This window comes from Sceloporus occidentalis, unplaced genomic scaffold (assembly GCF_023333645.1).
Source record: "Sceloporus occidentalis isolate IW3139 unplaced genomic scaffold, rSceOcc1.0.p SCAF_3, whole genome shotgun sequence".
Taxonomy (NCBI): domain Eukaryota; kingdom Metazoa; phylum Chordata; class Lepidosauria; order Squamata; family Phrynosomatidae; genus Sceloporus; species Sceloporus occidentalis.
In genome coordinates this window covers 137,311,925-137,326,955 of record NW_028316983.1, presented here as the reverse complement: position 1 = coordinate 137,326,955, position 15,031 = coordinate 137,311,925, and the positions used below count along the sequence as shown (strand labels likewise).

The following is a 15,031-nucleotide window of genomic DNA, read 5'->3' as shown; positions in this document are numbered from 1 at the left end:
ATGGAGGACACTGAGGAAGGCTGAAATGGAGGACAAGTCCTGGAAAAGGAGGACACCCTGCACTAACACACCAGTTCAGAGGCGCATGCGCAGTTCAACACTTTCACTGAATGCGTAACAAACGGGAGCGCATGCGCACACACTCGTTGCAACGAACTGCACCGTGAGGCCAACACGGCTCCTTTGCCCTCTCTCACTAACTCCCCTCACATTCGAACGTTCTACAACTGAAGCCGGGGGGGGGAAGAGGAGGAGAAGGGGAAGACTCAACCAACCTTTACCCTTCCAAGGAACCCCGACTACGGACGCAACCAAACCCGATACCTTGACGTTCCTATTAGTCCTCACCGACGCCGTTACGTCAGACGCTGTGGGCGGGGCCTCAGGACCAGAGTCCTCTAGCTACTCCGCGCCTGCGCAGTGACGTTGTTGGGGTGGTCGCACAAAATGGCGGCCGCCGCCTTGTCCTTGCGAGGGGCGCTGCGTATGGCAGCTTCGTCCAAAGGCTTCCCGGTGTCCTTCTCCCGGTTAACGGCGTCGAGGAGGAACTACGGCGCCCCGACGTCCCCGACCGGGGAGAAAGTGACCCACACAGGGCAGGTGAACGGGGGAAAGGGCTGGTTTTGGGGTTCAGCCTGGATGCAGAGGGGGAAATGGATGCAACTTCCCTAGGCTCTGCTGTCTTCAAGGACAGTAAAGCAGGAAAGTTACTATTTAGGCGTCATTTTATTGAATGTGCATTTTATTTAACTTAATAATAATCACGACAAGGAGGTTTACATATATATATATATATATATATATTGTGTGTGTGTTTGTTTCAATTATATTTTTAATTCCTTTTTAAATGCTAATTTTATACTGTTTTAATTAAATTACTTTAACTGTATTTGAATTCATATTTTATTTACTTATCTATTTACTTACATTTATTTATTTACATTTTTATTTAACATAATATTCATGACAAGGAGGTTTAAATATCTATCAATATATATTAATTATGTTTTTAACTTTCCCCCCTTTTTAAAATGCTAATTTTATACTGTTTTAATTAAATTACTTTAACTGTATTTGAATTCATATTTTATTTACTTATCTATTTACTTACATTTATTTATTTATTTATTTACATTTTTATTTAACATAATATTCATGACAAGGAGGTTTAAATATCTATCTATCTATCTATCTATCTATCTATATATATTTTAATTATGTTTTTAACTTTCCCCCCTTTTTAAAATGCTAATTTTATACTGTTTTAATTAAATGACATTAATTCTGTTTTTTTGAATTCTTATTGTAAAGGTCTTTTTTAAAAAAGCGTTTTTAATCTTGTGTGCGAAACACAACGCCACGCAATAAAATACAATATTAAACCGGGTTTAAAATGGGAGTAAGTATAAAATGTTTACTCGTACTTTGTCTATCCTGTTTTGCTCCCTTTTTTTGTTTGCTGGTCATTGACTGGAATAAATATATGTGGCTTAAAAATGAGTTTATATATATATATTGGGACCCCAAGTGGCTTGCTGTCTAAAAAGTTACTATTAAAAATAGTAATAAAGGAACAAAAACCAGTATTTTGGGATTTAAATGGGTTTTTTGGTTGTTAGAACTGCACCAACGTAGGACTTAAATCAGAAAATCAAGTAGTAAAATGCAGTTCGGATGTTATGGCCTTAAATTTGTTGTTCTTTTGGTGACGCTAAGGCTGGGATTTGTGATGGGATTTTGTTGGCAAGGTTCTTCAGAGCGGGTTTGCCATTGCTGTCCTCTGAGGCTGAGAGAGTGTGACTACCCCCAAGGTGGGTTTTCATGACCCAGCTCGGAATCGAACCCTGGTCTCCAGAGTTGTAATATAGGCCTCAAACCATGTTGGCTCTCAACCTTAAATGATAATAGTTCTTTAAAAAATGCTCTTTTAAAGCAAGTTGTTTTGGTTGAACTTAGGTTAATTGAAGGGTTTGTTTTTGAATGGCATACTGTCAGGAAGTTCCTCCTAATGTTGAGCTGGAATCTCTTTTCCTGGAGCTTGCATCCATTGCTCTGGGTCCTAGTCTCTGGAGCAGCAGAAAACAAGCTTGCTCCCTCCTCAATATGGCATCCCTTCAAGTATTTAAACAGGGCTATCATATCACCCCTTAACCGTCTCTTCTCCAGGCTAAACATCCCCAGCTCCCTAAGCCGTTCCTCATAAGGCATGGTTTCCAGGCCCTTCACCATTTTGGTGGCTTGTCAACATCCTTTTTGAATTATGGTGCCCAAAACTGAACACAGTATTAAATTTACAATGTTTGGATCAGCCACCCTTGGTTTGTTGTTGCTGTGTGCCTTCAAGTTGTTCCCAGCTTATGAGGTTTTCTTGGCAAGATTTATTCAGAGGGGGTTTGCCATTGCCATACTCTGAGGCTAAGAGAGTGTGGCTTGCCTTATCACCATGGCTGACCCGGGATTTGAACCCTGTTCTCCAGGAGTCATAATCGAACAACGCTGGTAAGGACTCCAACAATGGACTCTGTAGGAGGTTGGGCTGGATTTCAGCTTGTTTTTATACAGTTGGCCCTCTGTATCTGGATTCCAAAAAAGCAGACCTTGATTTTTCCATTTTATGTAATGGACACCACTTTACTACACCATTGTATATAATGGGTCTTCAGCATCCATAGACTTTGGTTTCCATGAGGAATCCTGGAGCCAAACCCCAGCAGAAAGCAAGGGCCCATTGTATATGTATATCGGCTGTTGCTGTGTCTTTTCTTCCAATGGATTTTTTTGTCTAATTGGCCAGTCAAGACGGAGTCAAAGCCAAATTTCTTGTAAATGGGTCCCCTTTAGTTGGGTTGCGCCTGGGATCATAGAGTTGGAAGAGACTCCAAAGGCCATCCAGACCACCCCCCTGCCATACACAGTCATTGCACCCCCGACAGATGGCCATCCAGCCTCTGTTTAAAGACCTCCAAAGAAGGAGACTCCGCTATACTCCAAGGGATTGTGTCCCACTGTCGAACAGCTCTTAGTATCAAGAAGTTATTCCTAATGTTGAGGTGGAACCTGATGGTATTTAATCGGTTACTGATCTGCTCAAGAATTTATATGCAACTCCTTCATTTGCCAAAGTGCCACGTTAGCTGGCTTAGCAAATAAAGGTAAAATGACTGCAAAATACATTTTTATGATGCTGAAAAGTTCTCAGATTTTATGCCAGGTGAATCTTCCTTGGAAGTGCTTTATCTGTGGCATTTCACATGGAGAAGGCCCTCCCTGAGAGGGTTCCCTTTTAGATGACCAGAGTACAGAAAACAGAAAAAGTTTGTGGAAGTGGATTGCTCACACAGCCAGCTAGCTATACTGAACTGAGTAAATCTGTTTAGGAGACAGGATTAAGTATTATACCTACTTTCCCTCATGTGAAACTATGCTTAAACATGGTTTAAACATTAGCAGATCTAGAAATATGACATGTTCAAAGACATAGCCATGTTAGTATTTTCCGGCATTAAAAAGATAGCACAGGTATTGTGTAGCACCTTTGAAACTAACTGAGGCCTGTTACAGACTGCCAAAATAAAGCTGCTTGGGGTCTCTTTGGAGGTATGCTGTTTAAATTATGCATGGGTCCTAAGAGTCCGGAGGTCGCGCCAAAGCCACACTCCATTCCTAAGCACTGGAGTGCAGCTTTGGTGCAGCTTCCGGATTCTTAGGATGCATGCAGCATTTAAACAGCATACCTCCAAAGAGACCCGAAGCAGCTTTATTTTGGCAGTCTGTAACAGGCCTGAGAAAAGGAGATTTCTATTATAAGCTTTCATAGACTTCTGTCCACTTCATCAGACACATTTAGAAATATAATGGCTTGGAGAAAAGGTTGTAAAGAAAAATGATTTTTTAAAAAATATTTTTTATTTATTGACCTGTCCAGCGATGGTAGGGGAAGAAGCTTCAAAAATATTTCATCTCAGTATTATTGGTGAAATTGTATGGAATCCCTAGAAATATATTTCCTCTATTTTAGCATGGCAACTTGAAGCTTTTAATTGCTTTAAAGATGCAAACAATATACACTTTTTATTTTCTATTGTTCGACTACTTCTACTTTTCATTTTTTTGGGCTGTTTTTAACAGGCAAATATATTAGGGAAGTCAGATCGACACTATGTAATGTTGATTTCTTTTTGGTGCCAAATTAATAGCAATAGCAAGTACATTTCTATATGGCTTATCAGTGCACTTAAGCACTCCCTAAGCGGTTTACAAAGTGTAAGGTAATTGTCCCCAACAATCTAGGTACTCATTTGAAAAGATGCAAGAGTGAGTGGAGCTTGAACCCCTTGGCTGGGATGAAGGGCCATCCAGTCCAGCACCATTCTGCCATGCAGGAACTCTCAGTCAAAGCATCCCCAACAGATGACCATCCAGCCTCTGTTTAGAGACCTCAAAAGAAGGAGACTCCACTACACTCCAAGGGAGTTTGTTCCACTGTCGAACAGCCCTTACTGTCAGGAGGTTCCTCCTAATGTCAAGGTTGAATCTCTTTTCCTGCAGCTTGCATCCATTGCTCCGGGTCCTGTTCTCTGGAGCAGCAGAAAACAAGTCAGCTCCTTCTGCTATATAGTTTGCATACCTGTAATTAAAACATCTGAGTTAAAATAAAATTATACTTTTTTCTTACTCTAGGTATATATCAAATAATGTTTTATCTACTATGTTGCACATAGTTCAAGTCTCAAGGCTTAATATTGAGTATTTTTTATTTTTTTAAGAGACCCTCATTTTAAGTCACAGTATTCAATAAGAAGAAACCTAGCATGGTGTAGTGGTTTGAATTTGTACTACAACTCTGAAGATCAGGATTCAAATCCTTGCTTGGCATGGAAACCCAGTGGGTGGCCTTGAGTAAGTCGTACTTCTTCATCTTCGGAGGAAAGCAAAAGCAAACCCTTTCTGAACAAATCTTGCCAAGAAAGCCAAATGATAGGTTCCCTTTAAGGCTTCCATAAGTTGGAAACTACATGAAGACACACAACAACAACAACAAATTCAACAAGAAAACATGATATGGCCCAGTCTGCACATGGGTCTGAGTAACCTCGACTTGTTGTTTATTATGGCTTCTGCTATAAATGGGAGTGACCAGACAAGTGTGGCTTGCCTTCCATTCTTTGTTTAACGTTACAACTCTAACTAGTTTCTCCCCCGACACAAATACAGGTTATGGCTCATGACTGGTCAGCTGGGGGAGAGAGTGCCAAGCTCACAAACTAGGAGAGACCAAGAGTCTGCAGTCTGTGGGCCACAGCTAGTCACACCCAAATTATTATTGGTTGTGTCCCAGCTGCTGCTTTATTTCTTGTTCAGTTTTGACTGCAATTGCCACTGTTGTTGATTTTCCTGTTTGTGGTTTGTTTAGCTACTCCTGCTGGCAGGGGGAGCTAGGTGGGCAATACGCATCAGTGTACTGACCTTTTCATAATAAGTTACAGTTCTTTTGAATTCTGGGTAATTGTGTTGCCTAAGAATCCAAATACTTTTCATAAAAAGAAAGAGAAAACAGATACGTATAATCTTGACATTTGGTATTTCTGATTCCCGCTAACATGATTTGATTCTCCATAAAACCATCCATGTTTATATCATTACTCTTTCTTAGGAAATAATACTGACAGGAGAACAATGTGCTATATATTTAAATGCCAATCAGAAAGCAAAAGAACATCAGCCTTCCTGTAGTAACTTGTAATATAAATCTTTACTCCTATTAAGAGCCTAATTGCCAGTTAAAAATCTGTCTTTAAAACTAGTTCTCTCAGCGATAGTAATAAAATCAATTTAGGGTCATCAGATAAGGCATACTTTATAACACATTCAGTCATATCAATAATCAGTCTATAAAATCATCTAATAAACAGGGAGCTATAGAAAATAACGTAAGCTTTGGTAGGTGAAGTGGAAGAATTTCTCTGAATTGTAAATTTGGTTTAACCTACAAAGTAAAAGATACCAGTGGTATGGTCTCTCTTCAGTCAGATGAAATTAATTTTCTCCTACATGTAGCACCACTGACTCTGTAGTGTAAGAATCTTTCCCATCAAGCACAGAATATATCTCATTCTCTCCAAACTGTTAATCTCTTGCTCCATAGCATTCCACATTTGGAGATACAAATTTGCTTATATATTCCTTCCCCTTGCACACTGTAACAACTTGAAATCAGAACTGAAGATAATTTTTATATGTTTAATATATATTTCATTTTATTTCAGGTATATGAAGAATACGATTACAGAAAAGTTCGGTTTGTTGAACGACAGAAAGAGGTTAGAATCCTAGTCAGAACTATTTGTCTTGATTCTTGGGTTTTCCCAAATAGTCACAAATTGTTCATTGAATTTAATGGCAAGAGAATGTTGTCTTTTAGCAAACAGTAATTAAAAAATATTGTTGGAGAACTTGAACTGAAAGAAGTTTTATTCCCTCAGATTACATTTCTATCAAATTACACTTTGTTTATATGACATAGATTACACATTTAAGATGAAATATTTTGAAGGTTATCAGAGTAGGTTATACCCCTTTTTGAAATTTGTCCCTCTGTCATAGATCACCATTAAATCATTGCCACTGTGGAAAAATAATACTTTACTTGAAGTATTGTGTTTTGATCTTAAGCAGACACCTTCATTTTAAGCTGCATCAATTTGAATTCAGCAATATTGTGTTCATATTATTCTGAATTGTTGTGCTAGCTCTTGAAGCCTAGTACATTAACTCAGTATCCAGTGGTGTGTTCCACTGATGTCAGCAAAACCAGAAGGGAAAGGGGGCATTCCCCAGGCAGCTTCTGCACAATCGTGGATGTAAGAGCTTCAGTGGGAGGAGAAATCACCTCACTTGCTTCCATCGATGTACTTATGCTTTGGGTATGCTGTGATTATGCCATACTGCAGCTCCCATGCGGTAGGTGTGTGGATACTGCAGTGGCCCCTCTGTTGGGTTAAAAGTGACACACAACATTTTATCAGTGAGGAAAGATGAGAAGAAGAACCCAGAAGTCTAATAAGAACTTTCAGCATTACATAGATTTAATATTGGATGATAGCCAGTCACTCAGTTCAGATCTGTTTTAGTCAAAGGGTTTTGGAGTAGTTATAGTAGCAAAAGCCATGATTTGTGCCTATGTATATATGTATAGGGCTGTTGGGTAAAGTTTGTGTTTCATTATTATAGGTGAATGAGAACTTTGCAATTGATTTAATTGCTGAGCAGCCTGTGAGTGAAGTTGAAACCAGAGTTGTATACTGCGATGGTGGTGGAGGAGCTCTGGGACATCCTAAAGTGTATATAAATTTGGTAATACAATCTAATCACTGCTGATGCATGTTCTTATTTTGTGTTGTCCTATGTTGTGCTGAGCATTATTTTTTGGGGAGGAATATGTCCACAGCTGAGACCAACCAGTAAATCTGCCTTTACTGTCAGTTTTACTGCATTTTAGAGTGATGCAAAAATGGAGGTTGCAAAGCCTCTGGCAGGTCACAGTACAGCAAATATGGCTGTATTCAGTTTTGTGACTTGCAGGTTGTACAGGCATAGTTTAGGGGAAAGATTTAATGATGGGCTCAATTGAGGGAAAAGGGTATATATATATATATATATATATATGTATGTATGTATGTATGTATCTTAAAGGTAGAAGTGGGCATGTGTTTAAGATTGTCTTTTCTGATTTGTGTCCATGGTTGATTATTAATGTAGTTTCTACCAGTCTCCATTAATGCCAATCTTTATTCTCTTTGTTTTGCTTTAATTATTGCTTGTTAGGATATCTCACCTGAAAATTCAAACCTATTATGGGATGTAGTAGATTGCTTTCTTTTAATAGTGTGTATCTTATTAGCATAGCAGATGGAAACATTTTACTGATCTGAAGTCCTGTCATTTTTTATGGTTTAATTGCATTTTTTAAATTGGTAGAGAGAAGTGAAGACTAATTTATTTTAAAAATGTAAAATTGATAGTCAGGAGTGGATGCAAGGTAGGTAATCGGGCAATCGTTAGAGCGATTTGATAACATCAGTATATTACATGAGTAGCCCTTTGGTATATCACCAAAAAATGGTATAATTAAAATAATTTAATTTGTTTTGCATTTTCAAATGAAGATGGGCTGTCCTCAAGCCCCTACTGCCCTTTATCTTAATGTTTTGAAATCCAGAAATATTTTTCATTGAAAGGAAGTAATTAGAACTGTCCTTTCCCATCATTTGACTGTCATTTTCCCGTTGAACCTGGGAGTGCAATGCTGTGTGGAGAGGACTGTATCTATTAATGATTTTTAATAAATAATATGGCAGCTTCTCATGAAATCCCTTTATCACTTGTGAAGCACATTTCTGTCCTCAGAAGCCAATATTACTGAGTTACTGACCTACTTTGCAGTTGTGTGTACCTAAGAATGCACCTTCGATTAGGCTGTAATGAAATCCACCCTTCAATTTCTCGTATGTAAACAGAATTGTTGCATATGCCCCAAAGTATGTGTTCTGAAAGTATGTACAAGTGTATTTACATTAGTAAGATTAAACTGTACTTTTATTATCTCATCCCTACCCTTTTCCTTTTTGCAGGACAAAGACACAAAGACAGGAACATGTGGCTACTGTGGACTTCAGTTTAAGCAGAAGCACCATCACTAAAATGCATTGTCTTACTGTGTCCTTCAGAACTGTTAGCCTTTGTATGTTATAGTATTAAATATGGAATTTAAAAGACATTATGAGTTATATCTACTTTTAATCCAATACTGTACCTGTATAAGGAAAGGCCATAACTGCTGAAGGGTTTCTCTGGTAAAAGGTGGAACAATTTAGAATTATAACAATAGAATTATGGTGACAAGAGGGAGCTGAAGATGATTTCAGGGAGGTTTGTGCACTTCACTCCCCTTGCATGTGTTGCCTTCAAAGAAATCAAAAGCTTTTGCATCTGTTTTAACTGTAGTTTAGTAGTATGTCTGTGAACCTTAGACAGTTAAATCTTACTGGTATTTTATTAATATTATTAACTTTATTTGTACTCTGCCTTTTTCACAAAGCTGGAACTCAAGACTTACTGAAATAAGCCATCATCAAACTGTATTAAGATGGCTTGTTTCAATTACTATTTGAGCTTCAGTCATAGGAAGCTGCCACAGTTGGAAGGGGAGTGAAAGGTATATAAACCTGGCATTAATCATTTAACTCTAGGTCGTGTAATGCCTGAATGGGACCTTTAAATGAACTTATCCAACATTCATGAGCTTGGAAAATTATTTTTTTTTAAAAAAATTCTAATAATATCTATTCTCTTCAATATTTGCAAATAGAGTAGAGTTTCAAATTTTATTCTTAATAAAAACCCTTTCTAAGTAAACTGCTGTGACAAGGAGCCACGATTCATCATTGAAACCCTGAATGGTGGATTCTCAGGGACACTGAGAATCAGAGATGAGGTGGGGGGGGACACATCACTGAGAACATCATCATCTATCTCCTATAACTTATCAGAAAGGCAGGCTTGTTTGCCAGTTGTGATCTTCTCACTGAGGAGACACTTATGAGTGGTTGGTGCCACAACATTTCCAGGAAAAAAAACCGATCTTGAAAAAGTTTAAAACTTTATGGGAGAGTAAGTATTGTTGAGAAATATTTGGGATTTTTAAAGTCTGAAATGTTGCTTATTGTTGCATTACAGTTTTTGAGGAGGACATATTGATAACTTTGAGGGGTTGTATGTGCTGCTGATTTGAGGTTTGGGGATTTTAAATAATTTATATGATTATATTTTAGAGTACTTTTCAGTATTCTTAATTAGCCCTTAAGACTTTCTGTGATTCTATTGAAATAAGAACCTTACAACAAATGTCCAAAAGGAACCAGTAGCTGCAGTCTAGGAATGGCACATGATACTGCACAGAAATGGTAGATCTCTTTAGCTTCATGCCTCATTTATCACAGAAAGAAAAGTAACTTTGTATAAGTGACCAAATGCCATGGTTGGGAACAGATTTGCCCTGGTGACAGTTTGCAAACATACTTCAGAAGAAAATCTTGTGACTCCAGTTAACTTAGTGCAATGTATTACATTTTGAATAATTCCTCCCTGTCCCCTATATGTTGTAATGGTGCGTACCAAGTGTTATATTTGTAAATGGTTCTGGGATGGGGAAGGGTTGAGCAGGGATAAAAAGAATATTCAAGAACTGGTGGAAAAACATGTTTCTCAACTGTTGTGAAGCCTTCATGAGGAGAATCCTGGGCTGATGAGAATCTTTGCAGTTTGGGGCTTACTTTGTACACAATTTGCACATGCATAATTTTGTATGGAGAAAGGATTTCTGCACAGAATTATTTCTGTTTTTAAAATGCTGTTTTCAGCATAAAAATCCATATGCAAATTTTATGCAAAGTAGGTCCTGAACAGTGATTAGTATTTTTTGTCAGTCAGTCATAATTTATTACCGTCCATAGACCCAAAATTTAAGTATTCAATCAAAATATACATTTCATCAAATAAATTCCTCACACTAGCTCAAGAATCACAAAAGTTGCTCAACTCTAACTGTCCCTTTGTACATAGAGGGCTCTAATGCTAGCTGCCTCAGAAAAAATTGGCAACTGTGAAAGTGACATTTGAGCATTTATCTTCCAGCAAGAATTTTACATTTTCATCTTACTTAATAATGGATAGATTTTGGCTTGTCTAACCTGATTATAAAGACTACCATGCAATAAAATACATATCATAGACTCTCAAGTTATTACACAGGCATCTTCTTTCGATGTAAAGGAACACCGGCGAATGTGCCACAGTCATTTTATGGAGTATACGTTGCACCTTGCCTTAAAGAAAAAATTGTGATACTTGTCTAGAGACAAGCTCAGACAATAACTGGCAATATTGAAAGGGCTCTCTTAATGTATGTGCATCATACTGGGGGGAATAGTATTTGAAAATGCAATTTTTGAAGATTTTCTCTCAGTGAGAAGAAAATTGCTATAATTAATCATTTTATATACTCCTTAATTTTACCGACTTTGTACAGTGCTGTGTATAATTACAGCGCTCTAGAAATAAACTTTAATAATAACAACAACAACAACAACAACAACTTACTTTGAGTTGGGGGGGGAGCTAAGGATTGCATTCTCTAGCTCAGAAATGTCCAAGTTTGCAGAAGACACCAAACTATTCAGGGTGGTAAATCTATAAAAGGATTCCACAGGGCTCCCAAAGGACTGGACAAAGGTTCCTCTAAGACAATGGCAAATGCAGTTCACTGTAAATCCCAAACTGCTTATACATTGATGAGGTTTGATCCATGTTATGGATTATTAGGGATGAAAGGGAAAAATATGAAGTGTTGTCATGTTTTTAAAGAAAGCCATGGTGTGATTAACCTTGAAATAATATGTACAGTTTTGGTTGGCGTGTTTCTTGAATATTGACCATTGCTCTAATATACAGCTCATACAAGACAGGTAAAAGCCCCCTAGTTTATTTTAATTAACCAACTGTGTGAAAGACATTCTGTCTTGGTTGAATTACGGATTCCTGTTACAGTCTTAAATCATATTGTAAGTGCCTTATAATTTAAGTAAGAGATGGAAAATAAGGAAACAGGAATGGGGATTAAGTTGATACTACCTATTATTTCATCCGCTGCTGGGTTTGAGGCATGGTAGAGCTGTATCTGTCTTCCTCTGCCTCTCTCTAGCCACCCTACCCTGAATTAATCTGGTGCCAGTAAATAAATAAAATCGCAGTATTTATTGTTACAGTAGTACACCCTTTAGTCCAGGGAGGGGAATTGTGCACCACCTTTCCAGAGGTTGGACTGCAACTCCCTTGATGGTTGGCTGTGCTGCTTAGTAGTGTTTACAGTCTAACAGCACTTGGAGTGCCACATGATCCCTCCCCTAGTTTTTGACACTTTGGTTAGGGGGACCATTTTCTTTGTCTTAGATAATCAAAGAACTTGCCTTCTGTTAGGTCCCTCCTGCATTTCTCTCTCTCTGGGACTGATTCCTTATAACCCTAAGTATTACAGTGTGGCTCAGTCTCCCACCCCTGCTCTGTAACTGCTTAATTTTATCCTAAAGGGCATCATAGTTCTAAAAATGACTAAATAGCTGTTTCCACAATTCCAGCAATGCAATAGCATTAATCAGTACTGCTAGTCGTGACTCCAATTCTATATTGCTTTCCAGCCACTGCAGCAGGATACAAATATAGCTAGAATGTCTTTGGAGCTGATAGCTCAACTTGCCCACCCCCATCCCAATGCAGGTGAGATGCTTTTGGTCTTATAACTGCATCTATTCCTTTTGTGGGTAGGAGAGGTCTTTGCAAATTATTTCCAGACGTGAGAAGCCTGCTTCAGTAATTGGATGCATCCTTCCTCTCTCCACCACTTGCCAATGGAAGTTTACATACTGTAGGTATATAATCCTACTATTACCGATTTATGGGTCTTTAAAGTTCATTAAGCAAATGCACTGGTGACTCAGTTTAACAGTGAGAAGTGTTGGTCTGTAACTTTCCTGCTTGTCATTTCATGGTGAAAGAGGTGACAGCCTTTTGCTAGTGCATGCCCAAACTAGACTACATTGAAAATGGGGTGGGTGGGGGGACTTGGAAGGATACCTGGGATGAGAAAGAAGAAAACAGGTCTTTTAGATATCAGCACATGCAAGAGGAAACAGCTTGTTTCATAGCTCCTTCAACAGCCTAAATGCCTATTGCCAGACAATATTTCTGGCACCAATGCCTAGCAGAAACTAGGCTATTTGCACCCCACTGATGGGAATGTGTGTGTATGTGGGGGGAGAGGGAATAATAATGCTACACTGAGGGAATGTTGACAAGTGACATGGAATATGTATCAGTGTAAAATTCTCTGGAATAGCATGTTTGAGTAGATGAAAGAATTCTCATGATGGGGCAAATCACTCCCACCAAGAAAATTACAGTGAGAGCAGGAAGTCCCTTGGGTGTGAGGGATTGAACCTCTCAAGCTTGACATGGTGGAACTATCCAAGCAAAGAACTTGCTCCTTTGAGGAAGTGTTTTTAATTCCTGAAAGCCACTGGTTAAGAGAAATCTATGATAAGCCAAAGTGATTGCCATCTGGTGCGCTGAGATGTCCATGACTGCAAATGTAATGGACGTATCATCTTGAGCAATTAAATTCAGAACTTCAGTGGTGAACATCTACCTAAAGATGAGGGACTCGAGTGATGACAGATAGCTAGTGCATTCATATTTGATGGGGGCTCTTTAGTCATGCTAAACTGAGTTTGATTCCTGAGAGGCTAATCTCAGTGTTACAGTACTAATTTATTAGACATGGTTAGATTTACAATTCCATTTTTTTGTGCTATTATAAGAAATGATAAGGTTTAAACTAATTACATTCTATTGGCTCATCTTCCCTCCCTCTCTTCAACCCCCCCTTAGAAACACTGTAAAATTCATAAAGGGAGTCAGAGGCACTTTTGGAACAATTTAATTCTCGTGGAGTTGATGAGATTTTTAAATTGTCATGTCTCATGACAGAGTATCTGCAATGTCGGTCCCCTTCCTCCCTGAGCTACAGTACCAAGCACAGATACAACCCTAAAAACAGGTCTTGACAAACTCATTCAGCAATGAACTTGGTCGCCTCTTCTTTTCAGGCTGCTATGATTTATTAATCATCTATCCCTCCTTCCCTAATCTGCAAAATGTAGCATCTAAGGTCGAGAAGCTTTGTGAACATGTACTTTCTGTACCTCAGTGATGATTAAAACATGTGTTGATAACTAAGTCACTTGGATTTAAAATGTTTGAAATGTTAACATTATTATTAATAATATTAATTCACATATATCCTGCTTTCCTCCTAATACTGGGATTCAATGCATCTTATGAAATATTAAAACAAATGCAAACTGAAATATACACACAAAGCTATCAGTGAAATATATACAAAGGTTGTAGCGTTTTAACATAATAAGCACTGACAAAACACACTCTGCTTTTCTAGAGGAAAAATCAGATTCCACTTTAATGTTAGAATTTATATTTTAAGTTTGTGAGATGCTCGCCAGCTGAATATGTGACTCTGGAGATGGGCTATCAAGAGGTGGCTAGACTATAAAGGGCCAAATCTAACTACTTTAAAGTAAACAATAAAGACATACCTTGGTTCAGTTATGCCATTATATTTCCCATTCCTTTGTGTGATTGTGAAAGCTAGACAGTGAAGAAACTTGATAGGAAGAAAATCGGTTCATTTGATCTGTGGTGCTGGAGGAGCATTCTTTGCATGGATGGTGTATAGACTGATAAAAACAGAAATAAATGGGTCCTTGGGCAAATGAAGCCTGAACTCTCCCAGGAGCCATGATGACTACATTGAGACTGATGTATTTTGGGCATATCATGAGAAGACATGACTCACTAGAAAAGGCACCAATATAAGGGGAATTGTAAATAGGATGAAAGGAAGTAGAAGAGGAAGGCTGCCTTAGAGATGGTAAGATTCAGACAAGGAAGCCATGGTCCTGAGTGCACAACCTGAGCAGGTGCCTCTCTCATAGGGTCTCCATAAGTTGAAGTTGGCATCAGTTAACAATGAAGCACCTTTAGGATTAACTGGTTTTTATTTTTGCATGAGCTTTCATGGATATAGCCCCACATCTTTGGATGTGATAAGGAGTTTAAATGGTGTCATGTGGCCCACTGGGCTCTGTAGTATCTACTCTCACAGGGTTTTAGTTTCAGAGTCCCCCATGGATGGAGCTCAAGCCTATATCACTCAGTGGGTAGCAATTTGCATGCACTGTCATTGGCTAATATGGGGAAGGGAGCTCCAATCTGTGGATGGGTAGCCCATCTATATGGTGGACCCATTGTATTTATCTGCCTGACCTGCTCCCCTCTGTCACATATTCCTCTGTAATTGCTTTGGATGATGTTTACAACTCAGAAACCTGCTTACAACTGA

At 38.5% G+C, this 15,031-nt stretch overlaps 1 protein-coding gene across 1 annotated transcript; it reads left to right on the top strand.

Moving 5' to 3' along the window:
• Positions 1 to 281: 281 nt before the first annotated feature.
• Positions 282 to 8,776, top strand: LOC149316859 (NADH dehydrogenase [ubiquinone] iron-sulfur protein 6, mitochondrial-like). The gene is made up of 4 exons (XM_089516401.1): positions 282 to 600; positions 6,267 to 6,320; positions 7,231 to 7,353; positions 8,631 to 8,776. Exons 1-4 carry the CDS (start codon positions 448 to 450, stop codon positions 8,697 to 8,699), a joined length of 399 nt encoding a protein of 132 aa, XP_089372527.1. The 5' UTR covers positions 282 to 447; the 3' UTR covers positions 8,700 to 8,776.
• Positions 8,777 to 15,031: the final 6,255 nt, after the last annotated feature.